Source organism: Colossoma macropomum, unplaced genomic scaffold (genome assembly GCF_904425465.1).
Source record: "Colossoma macropomum unplaced genomic scaffold, Colossoma_macropomum, whole genome shotgun sequence".
Taxonomy (NCBI): domain Eukaryota; kingdom Metazoa; phylum Chordata; class Actinopteri; order Characiformes; family Serrasalmidae; genus Colossoma; species Colossoma macropomum.
In genome coordinates this window covers 43,584,925-43,596,525 of record NW_023494793.1, presented here as the reverse complement: position 1 = coordinate 43,596,525, position 11,601 = coordinate 43,584,925, and the positions used below count along the sequence as shown (strand labels likewise).

Here is an 11,601-nt window from a genome sequence, read left to right as displayed (position 1 = left end):
ATATGAGGTTTTGTTCCGACATATATATATATATATATATATATATATATATATATATATATATATTGGCACAGAAATTAACTGAGCGGCCCACTCGTCCTCTCAGGGTGGAAATATGGCTGAATATTGCAGCAAAAACTGTTTAAAAAATTAATGACAACTAAATATTCAGCAGCAGTTCATCCTAAACACACGACAGACCATTTGGAAGCACTAATTCTGTTAAATGAACATGAAAGAACAATTTTCAATTTCAATTTCAACAGTGCTTAAGCAGAACAAGTTTTTTTGCACATGGGATTTTTGGCCCTGGAAGTCTGTGATGTTTATCTTGGCAAATTCCATTGAAGTCAATGTAATTTTGCCCCTGAAAATCAGCCACGCGAGCGCGACTATGCCTTTAAGAGTCCGGCGCTGCAACCCAAGTGGAAAATTCTGGAACAAACTGCTTTGGCTAAACTAAAGGACAGCAAATATGTATTTGTTAGCTTAGTAAAATATTTTTAAAAATTAAATAAAAATCACTGCTTGCTTCCAGACTTTTGGCCTGTAGTGTAGGTCAGGGAAGTGTAACCACCAATTGAGGACAGTTGAGTGTCAGATTTAAAAAAAAAGCAAAAGTTTAACCTCAGCTGCTCGTGGAAATAAAATAAACAATCACACACATCTCTCCGCACAAATAAATAAGACATCTATGAAATTATTACAGTGTGGAACTGGAGATAAAACCAGCTTTGCATGATTCAGATTTCATCCCACATGTTTGGGGCTGTTGTTTCTTCTCTTTGAACCGATGCACTTTTCCTGCAAGTGCTCGGAGGGCTGTACATCAGAACTCAATCAGAAAAAATTACAAAAAAGCATGAATAGAAAAAAGAAACAAAACAAAAAACAACTATAACGCGCTGTAAGCTGCTGTTTGCTAGTTGTGGTAAATAGTCCATTGCCGAAGTCCATGCTAAGCGTTTTATTAGTGGAAGGTTAGTCTTTGATTTTCTGATGTAATGACGCTTTTTCCCTGTAGATTTTGGTTATTATGTGTTTGTAAACAGTCATATTGTTATTTTTATGTGTTAATAAATCCTTTAAAAAACCAATGTACAAACCAAAACGTCTTACCATTGAGAAATTAAAAAAATTCTAAAAAGTTAAATTAAAAAATCTAAAAATTACATTGTGTTTGTGTGTTTGTGTGTGTTTGTGTGTGTATTTATGTGTGTGTACATGTCAGCATATGTTGTCTTAGTGCTGATTGTGCTCCTTTCTCGGCTCTGTATGTGTGTGTGTGTGTGTGTGTGTGTGTGTGTGTCTGTGAATGTGTGTGTGTATGTGTGTGTGTGTGCGTGGTTGGGTGTGATGCTGAGGCAGCTCCGTGATGATGCGGGTGGGAGGTGGACCGTCTGCTCTGGGTATGAAGGAATAGTTCATTCCAAAAATGCTAATTCTGCTAAAAATGAATGAAACCGAGTGGGCAACAATTTGCACGATGCTAATGTCATCATGCTAACTGGCTCCCACTACCTTCCATTCACTGTTAGCCGCGTTAGCATGTCTGGTCAATCTATTCCTTTAACTGAAGGCTTCGTCGTCTGTGTCCTCGATCAGCACCTTGGTGTCCTTCTTAGACCTGCGACATAAACACACACAAGGTACAGCAGTCCATCAGAGCAGCGTCTGTATCGTTAGCGGTGGGCAGAACGTACAGTGTAAACAGAAGTAAACAGTTAATGTTATACTGAGTGAAATACCTTCCGGATTATTACCTGAAGTCAAATCAACCCTGCAATGTAATGGTAAAGGTTTTATGCTGCTTTTGTTACCAAATCAGAGCTGCCCAGATAGCGAGCACCCTCGCCAGCCCACCCTCGGACCACCCAGATTACTGTCCTGCAGACAAGGTCTAACTACTTTTTAATCTCCTCGAACAGATTTTGCACAAAATAAACAACAAATATTACAAACAACTGAGAGAAAATAATTAATGTGATATAATAGAATTATAAAATAATTCTGTTGAAAATGTTGTTGCTAAATTGGTTACAACTGTATAACCAGCTTTATTTATGATATTACTGTTAAATAATACTAGTACTAGGCTAATTTACAAAGGATGACGAAAAAAAGAAATAAAGGTGAAACACACCGATCAGGCATAACATTCTGACCACCTCCTTGTTTCTACGCTCATTGTCCATTTTATCAGCTCCACTTACTATATAGGTGCACTTTGTAGTTCTACAGTTACAGACTGTAGTCCATCTGTTTCTCTGATACTTTGTTAGCCCCCTTTTTCAGAGAAACAGATGGACTACAGTCTGTAACTGTAGAACTACTGCAGAAAGTGCACCTATATAGTAAGTGGAGCTGATAAAATGGACAATGAGTGTAGAAACAAGGAGGTGGTCATAATGTTATGCCTTATCGTTGTGTAATATTTCAGTGCCTATATTTTGCTGGTGCAGTTTTGGTATATTTTCAATAAACAATGGCCAATTCAGGTCAAGCAAATAAAACTGTAAGTGTTCACTGCCCCACAGATTTGTTGAGATTTTTTGATATTGCCCTTATAGTGGTTGAGATTGAAAGCCCTGCTGTACAGGATGTCATGGAATTTGACCAGGACGCACAAACATTTGCATGAGACTGTCTGTCTGTCAGTTCTGTTCAGGTATTTACATCAAACTGCGCACTTTCGAGTCATAGTGTTGATCTGCCCACACCTACGTGAGTGTGTGAGTGTGTGTGTGAGTGCGTGAGTGTGTGTGTGAGTGTGTGAGTGCGTGAGTGTGTGAGTGTGTGTGTGAGTGCGTGAGAGTGTGTGTGAGTGCGTGAGTGTGTGACTGTGTGAGTGCGTGAGTGCGTGAGTGTGTGAGTGTGTGAGTGCGTGAGTGCGCGAGTGCGTGAGTGTGTGTGTGAGTGTGTGAGTGTGTGAGTGCGTGAGTGTGTGTGTGAGTGCGTGAGTGCGTGTGTGTGAGTGCGTGAGTGTGTGAGTGCGTGACTGTGTGAGTGTGTGAGTGCATGACTGTGTGAGTGTGTGAGTGTGTGAGTGCGTGAGTGTGTGAGTGCGTGACTGTGTGAGTGTGTGAGTGCATGACTGTGTGAGTGTGTGACTGTGTGAGTGCGTGAGTGTGTGTGTGAGTGTGTGAGTGAGTGTGTGACTGTGTGAGTGTGTGAGTGTGTGACTGTGTGAGTGTGTGAGTGCGTGACTGTGTGAGTGTGTGTGTGTGAGTGCGTGAGTGTGTGTGTGAGTGTGTGAGTATGTGAGTGAGTGTGTGACTGTGTGACTGTGTGAGTGTGTGAGTGTGTGAGTGTGTGTGTGAGTGTGTGAGTGTGTGAGTGCGTGAGTGTGTGAGTGTGTGTGTGAGTGTATGAGTGTGTGAGTGTGTGTGTGAGTGTATGAGTGTGTGAGTGAGTGTATGAGTGTGTGAGTGTGTGAGTGCGTGAGTGTGTGAGTGTGTGTGTGAGTGTGTGACTGTGTGAGTGTGTGACTGTGTGAGTGTGTGAGTGCGTGTGTGACTGTGTGTGTGAGTGTGTGAGTGTGTGAGTGCGTGAGTGTGTGAGTGTGTGTGTGAGTGTGTGACTGTGTGAGTGTGTGAGTGTGTGAGTGCATGTGTGACTGTGTGTGTGACTGTGTGAGTGTGTGAGTGCGTGAGTGTGTGAGTGTGTGAGTGTGTGACTGTGTGAGTGTGTGAGTGTGTGAGTGCGTGAGTGTGTGAGTGTGTGAGTGCGTGAGTGTGTGACTGTGTGAGTGTGTGAGTGCGTGAGTGCGTGAGTGTGTGAGTGCGTGAGTGTGTGAGTGCGAGAGTGTGTGAGTGCGTGAGTGTGTGAGTGTGTGACTGTGTGAGTGCGAGAGTGCGTGAGTGCGTGAGTGTGTGAGTGTGTGAGTGCGTGAGTGTGTGAGTGCGAGAGTGTGTGAGTGCGTGAGTGTGTGAGTGTGTGACTGTGTGAGTGTGTGAGTGCGTGAGTGTGTGTGTGAGTGTGTGAGTGTGTGAGTGCGTGAGTGTGTGAGTGCGAGAGTGTGTGAGTGCATGAGTGTGTGAGTGTGTGACTGTGTGAGTGTGTGAGTGCGTGAGTGTGTGAGTGTGTGACTGTGTGAGTGCGTGAGTGTGTGAGTGTGTGAGTGTGTGAGTGTGTGTGTGAGTGTGTGAGTGTGTGAGTGTGTGAGTGCGTGAGCGTGTGAGTGTGTGAGTGTGTGAGTGCATGAGTGCGTGAGTGTGTGACTGTGTGAGTGTGTGAGTGCGTGAGTGTGTGAGTGTGTGAGTGTGTGAGTGTGTGTGTGAGTGTGTGAGTGTGTGAGTGCGTGAGTGCGTGAGCGTGTGAGTGTGTGAGTGTGTGAGTGCGAGAGCTCGTACTGTGAGGACAGCAGCGGCCGTCGCAGCGACAGGCTGTAGCTCCTCTTCCAGCTCTTCTTGCCCTGGCGGTGTCTCACTCCGTCCTCCTGGTCCATCATCTGCTCCAGCAGCGTCTGGTCGTCTGCGTTCAGCGGAGCTACGGAGATATCCCTCACCGCCCGGAACTCACCACAGTTATTCAGGTGCTCGTTCTCCAGACGGAAGAAGTTCCACACGAATCGCCTAAAGGAGACACGCAGTGGATGAAGGTGCAGGAACATCCACACATCTCTACCACACAGTACTCATACTCCTCTATCAGCAATACACTGTAAACACTAACCCAGCTCGGCCAGGAGGGTTAATGTAGTGTTAAATTTAATCATTTTTTAATTTATTCCGTTTTTGATTTCTGTTTGTTTTCAGTTTTAAGTGTGGTTCTGTTAGTTTAAGGGTTTAGGTTTCAGTATTATTATGAATGCTGTGATAGTAGGTATTATAAATAAAGGTAAATGTAGAATAAAATTGAGCACAAACTAAATTGAGCTCCAGCTTCCCTTGAAGGTGCAGTGTGTAAGATTTAGTGGCATCTAGTGGTGAGTTTGCAGATTGCAACCAGCTGAATCCCCTCCCTCACCCGTCCTTGTCTAAGCGTGTAGTAGAACCTACGGTAGCCGTAAGGTTTTCTGCCGTCGCCTGTCTTGATTTCGTTTTGCTTCTTCATGTTTTCTTTGACGGCAAAAATTCACCGTCTCTCACTTTATCTGGTGCTAAATAATAAATATTTGTCAAAATTTGGGTTCTCAAACTTCTCACAACACAAAATGGTCAGTCATATGACAACAACAGCAACAAAAAAACTACACCCGGTTAAAAATAAAGGTTCCCAAATGGTTCTTAGCTTGGAAACACAGTTTCAGGTAGAACCTGTGATTGCTGTAGAACCTTTACATTAGATGGAGGTTCTTTAAACTTTAAAATAGGTTCTTCACACTCATTTTCTCCAACATCTGATTTTCAAAAATGGTTCTTTAAGGAAAACCATATATTAAGAGGTTCTTTTTGGTTTCTTCAAAAAGTGGTTCTTCTACAGCATCGCTCAATAATTGTTAACAGTGTAGACCCGAGTGTTGTGTACCTGAAGACCTCCAGTGGAGCGAGGACGGTGGCCAGTATGTCAGCGATGGAGGGGATGTTGGTCATGGTGGTCAGTGCGATCTGCAGCGTCCAGGCGAAGCGCAGGATCACGTCCTCCACGATGGCGCAGTAGTAATACGCCTGCAGTGAACAATGAATATTATTATGCTGTGATTATTCAGGCCTGAACAATATGAATATGTGGCTAACATCGATTTCAGGGCGTTACAAATCACTACACTGCAAAAAATATCTTAGCAAGTGAAAACATCTTAAATCTAATCAATATATCTAATATTTCTCACTATGAGATTCCTGTCTGAATATTATAAGATGACTGAACTTATTTCTAGACGTGTTTTAAGTGATTTTATCTGATTTAAGTGTTTTGTTCCATTGGCAGATCATTTTTCTTCTTTCATTACATCTTGAAATAAGCAAAATTATCTAAATATTTATTTCTCGAAACAAGTAAAATAATCTGGAATAGGACTCTTTAAATATCTTAAAACAAGTAAAAATGTCTAGAAATAAGTTCAATAATGTATAATATTCATACAACAATCTTATAATGAGAAATATTAGATATACTGACTACTTTTAAGATTTTTTCACTTGTTAAATTGTAATTTTTTGCATTGAATAACTGATATTAGCCGATATCATTTTATTTTTAGACTTTAGATTTTAAGGTTATACACAAACAGTTTTAGTTAAAGGGAAACTCCACCAATTTTTCTAAATCTCTGCATAATTAAATGGTTATGATGTAAACAGAGTCATTCAGAGTGGTTTGGTGTGAAACGCCCCGTTCTAGAGAAACTTACCGAGTCAGAACTGTTCACAGTGGTGGTGATAGGAACCAGACGTCCACCTCTAAAAGCTCCCTCACAGAAAGTTACTACATGAAATGGTTATGAATTCACTGCCTGATGACTGACACTGTTTTATGACAATAAATTGTAAATTTAAATGTTGGCCTCAAAATCAGTTAACTGTGGAGGGATACATGCAGGGTGTTGTGAGGCAAATAGTCCCCAAAGAAAACGTATTATTTCACTATTTTCCATCATCAACATTTCATATAAGCTCAGAAGACTCGTGTAGGTTCACTGGTGGTTCTGGATAGTAAATAAAATGTCTATATTTGTGTTGTAGTCATGGCGACCCCTGGTTCCTATCACCACCACTGTAAAGACATCTGAACACCAAACCACTCTGAATCACTCTGTTTACATCTCACTGGTTGATTGATGCAGATTTTTGTGTAAAAATCAAAATCATAATCATCGTAAATGTATTATTTACAAAAATAACAAAACACAAACCGCTGAAAATCACAGTCTTAGACAGTATAAATATTGGTGACCTGGTGGCGCAGCTGCCCAGAAACCTTTACATTTCAGTTTCTGCTAATTTATTAATACTTTTCTTATTTTTAATTTTTAGCTTCTTGATAGAAAGTTTTGTGTTTTATGTGTTTATATGTCATCAGGAGATCATGAGACTGAATCTTGGTAAAGCTGCGGAAAAAAAACAGCCATCAATTATCTGTGTGTTACCGGCTACTTTTTCACCAACACTAATAAAACCGAGGGTCATCAATTACGGATAATTACGCTTAATTATTGATTATTGATTACTGATTGATTCATTATTATTATCATAAATCCATGGAAGAGTTAATGGAAAACATTAATGTTTTGCAGACACACATCCTTTACATTTTAGCTGACAATTTTTACATCAAAGCAAACAGAAGGATTGAATGTAAATGTAAGTAATTGTAGTAAAAATGACAGGACACTGCGAAAAATGGTATATTGTCAAGTAAAATCTCAAATCCAGGGAAAAATCGAATATTTCTCCTGTTGAGATCGTTGTGCACTTATTGGAAGATCATTTAACTTCTTTCTAGACATTTTTAACTTGTTTTAAGTAATTTTATCACCTAAAATTATCATTATCGGCAGATAATTGTGCTTGTTGTAAGAAATGAGCTTGAAACCAGTAAAATTATTTACTAGTATAAAGAGACACACACACACACACACACACACACACATCATCTAAGCCGCTTATCCTTCTGGGTCACGGTGGGGTGCTGGAGCCTATCCCAGCTGTCATTGGGCGGAAGGCAGGATACACCCTGGACAGGTCGCCAGTCCATCGCAGGGCATAGTGAGATAATTTTACTTAATAAAATGATCTAAAAAAAGTAAGAAAATTCTGGAAATAAGCTAAATAATCTCAGTGCACAACCATCTCAAAATGGGAAATATTAGATATATCAACTATATATATCAACTAGATTTAAGATTTATTTAACTAGATTTCATTTAAAACCATGTTTTGCAGAGTAGACTGGCAGTAATAACTCCAGACGTCTGATGTTTCATGCGTATCGAGCTCAGTCTGCAGTCGTGTTTATGCAGAGAGTGAGTTTGTTTCTGTGCGCTGACTCTGACGTACCTTCTGCGGGTAGACGATCTCCTCGCGGAGGAAGGTGTGCTCTCCGGCGTTCCGGTCGAATAAACCCCAGTCCATCTTCAGATCCCAGATCAGCGTGTACAGAGAGCTGACGGTGGAGAACAAGATCAGCAGGTAGAAAAAGGCCTCGGCATCGGCGTCGTCCTGATCTGAGAGACAGACAGACAGAGAGACAGATGGTAATTTATCAAACTGAATTAATAATCATTCAAATGATCACATGATCAACAGTAGAACATCCAAGTTTGACTGTGAACATGAAATTGAAGCCTAAATCAAAAACCGTTACTGTAGATGTTCATTCAACAACATTACATCGTTTCTGATCAACCAGCTCAAGATCGGTGGCATTTTTCCTCATCATACTAACTTAGCTGTTGGACATGAATGGGTTAAGGGGTGAATATGGTTCTATAGCTACAAAAAGGGTTCTTTTATCAGTACAAGCTTGACATTGTAACAACAGAAGAACCCCTTTTGGTGCATTTTCAAAAATACACGGACAGCACATTCTCCGTCAATCTGAAGAGCCATTTCATCATGCACAGAACCATTCAGGCTTGAGATCGTTCTAAATACAACTCATGGCTCTGTGTATTCCACCTACACAGGTTGGGATGTTTTTCTGCTCTGACAGACCTGATTGAGGTCTAAATCGATTTAATCATCAGTAATGGTGGACTAGACTGAAATAAAAAGGAAACCAAAATTCCAGACACACTGGGCCAGAAATGGAAAACTGAAAACAAAATAAATACAAACAGTTCATGTTCAATAAACTTAAAGCGACCCTTATTAATCCCACAACGGGGAATTTCACCTCCACATTTAACGCATCCGTGCAGTGAAACACCACATACACACTAGTGAACACACACACACTAGGGGGCAGTGAGCACACTTGCCCGGAGCGGTGGGCAGCCCTATCCATGGCACCTGGTGAGCAGTTGGGGGTTAGGTCACGTACCTGATGGTCACAAGGTTGGTTCCCTAACTACCAGCCCACGACTGCCCCCCCTACATATACCATATGCACAGAATGTGTCATGAAATCTAACATCTTCAAACACAGAGAAGACGTGGTCATCAAAAGCACTGAATTCCATCATTTTGTAGATTTTTTATACTTTAGCGGCCCTTTGTGAATTTTTCAGCGATGCTTACAGGGGCTTTCCTTCCTGCTTCTGTTGTTCTGCTGTGTTCTGCGTACCGAGTCGTGTTTTAGGTGCTAACAGACCTGCGGTGAGAAGTTCTTGGGCGTCTTGATGCTCCACATTGTAGATTATAATGTATAGAGTGTAATGCTCCTCGTAGAAACCGTGAAAGTTACACGTGGCTGATACTTTCCCTGTTCATCTGCTGCTCAATCTGTTTGAACACATCTGTGCTGACACAAGAAACAAAAAGCGCTTTTAATCACTTTCTCGTTTTTATTGCCATTTAAATGATCTTCATTGTAGGTCTATTTGATCTTTGTTTTTTTCTGTCAACATCTGCAGCCGTTTTTCTCTTTGAGCATCTTCAGCAGAACCGTTTTCAGCGCAGTCTTACAGCAGTGCAGGAAACACACAGCTGAACAGGACTGGAGCTGAAAACACTGGACTAATATATCTAAGATGTTCCCACAGTGTCCACCAGAGGGCGACTGTTTATCATCTGTCACATACCTGAGCAAGATCTCAGCAGGAGTTTACACTGTGCGAGGCTCATATACAGCTGCAGTACACCCTCCCTGGCCAGTTTATCAGAAACCCTGACCTTGTAGCTTCGCTTGTTGATGTGTGGTTTGTGTTAGCCATCCTCTAGCCCTTCATCAATGGTCAGTTTCTGGCTAGATATTTTTAGTGTCTGGAGTTTAGCCAGAGAACTTGTAGAGAGGAGATCTTCCACTCTGTAATGTCTTCTGGGTTTCTCAAACACTAGAGGGCGCTCCGAGCGAGTCCAAAATGAATGGGTTAAGATGGAGCATTTGACCAAAATCATAGTTTATAAATGATTAAACATTTTAATGTAAAAGAATTCATTCATTTCCTGAACACAGAGCAGCATAAAACATTTTAACACTGCTGTTATATTTTTAAGAGCTTTTAAACTCGAGTTATAGGAGTTTAAAACGGCGCCTCATGGACGTTCATGACGTCTGTGATACGAACAGCCAATGAGCTGCTCTGCTCGCCAACCAATCAGCACTCAGTAGCAGTAATGATAACCAATCAGCACTCAGTAATGTTAGCATCGTGCTGCCCAAAACCCGTTTGCTGTAGAAAAAGGAAACATACAGGTGAGTTTTCTTTGCTTTTTTAGTGAAATAATAATAATAATAATATTTATTTATATAGCTCTTTTCATGCTGGTGGCAGCTCAAGGTGCTTTACAGACAGGTGATAAAACATAGTTATACAAGAAATCATTAGTATTTATTTAAAATCTGAAGAAAATGAAACAGATCAGATTAGAAGATAAAAACCACGAGATGTAGAGTTTTAATTAAATGCTGAGTTAAAGAGATTCGTTTTTAGATGTTTATTAAAAGTGAGCTCTGAGCTCGACTGTCTAATAAAAGGTGAACTGAGCTCCACAGTTTGGAGGCAGAATAACTGAAAGAGTCTCCCTTTTACAGAGGGTGTTTATAGAAGGTCAGTATCTGCAGAGCTTAGATTAGGAACATAAACAGACAGACACTCATTTAATCATTTAGAGCTTTAAAAACTAGTAGCAGAGCTTTAAACTCTATCCTGAGCGATGCAGGCAGACAGTGCAGCTCTTTATAACAGGACTGATCTGATCTCTCTGTGTTGTTTTTGTTAGGATGCTGCTGTATTTGGTATCAGTTGTAAGGGATGTATAGTTTTCTTAGGAAGTCCAGAAGATCATTACAGTGATCAACTCTGCTTGTAACAAATGCATGAACAAGTTTCTCTGCGTCGCTCTGAGACAGAAATCCTTCTACTTTCTAAAATTAAAGGAAAGTTCTGGTTCAGTGATTAGAAACTATTTAAACTTTTCATTTTTAGCCATTCATCTGCGTTTACTCCCATTCATTGAGGATGCGTTTGAGGGCCCTCTGCTGTTTTGCAGTCCTGTTTTTGATATAACGAGACAAATAGGAAGAGGCCAGATTCTTCATAAACCGGCTCTGGTTTAGCTACCAGGCTAAAGTAGCTAACAAGTAACAGAAGCTTATAACTAATCAACTGCAGGCCTCAGTCATCAAACACTCTCCTCAAACCGTGTTAAAGGTGTTCAGTGTCTCTAACAGACTTGACTATGTGGTTTCTGACACTGAATGACTCACTGTTATCTATAAACATGGACAATTAGACACGATTCAAAATGGCTGTTGTTACTGTTTTAGCTACACTTTTACAAAACAATGGCTCTTCAAGGGTTCTTTAGTAACAATAATGGTTCTATATAGAACCACAAACACTCAAAGACCCATTTGCTTGCCTAAATGGTTCACTGCATAGTGAAATGGTTCTTCAGATTGATGGAGAATGTGTTTCTGAAAATGGTTCCGTATGGCACCAAAAAGGGTTCTTCTACTGTACACACTCTCAAAAATTATGTTAAAAGGTTCTTTAGTAAAGACAATGGTCCTACATAGAACCATGAACTATGAAAATACCATTTGCTTGATTAA

At 40.6% G+C, this 11,601-nt stretch overlaps 1 protein-coding gene across 2 annotated transcripts in view; it reads right to left on the bottom strand.

The window, feature by feature from the left end:
- Positions 1–11,601, bottom strand: part of xpr1a (xenotropic and polytropic retrovirus receptor 1a) — a 141,404-nt gene that overhangs the window by 1,597 nt on the left and 128,206 nt on the right. Inside the window, exons 12-15 of one of the 2 annotated variants that reach the window (XM_036579623.1) lie at positions 7,941–8,107; positions 5,470–5,609; positions 4,353–4,574; positions 1,522–1,627 (exon numbers count right to left, since the gene is read on the bottom strand). In XM_036579623.1, coding sequence (XP_036435516.1) covers positions 1,570–1,627; positions 4,353–4,574; positions 5,470–5,609; positions 7,941–8,107 — 587 coding nt within the window. In that variant the 3' untranslated portion in view covers positions 1,522–1,569. Of the gene's footprint in view, positions 1–65; positions 1,628–4,352; positions 4,575–5,469; positions 5,610–7,940; positions 8,108–11,601 lie in introns of those variants that run through there. The other variant, XM_036579622.1, reaches the window with a different exon arrangement.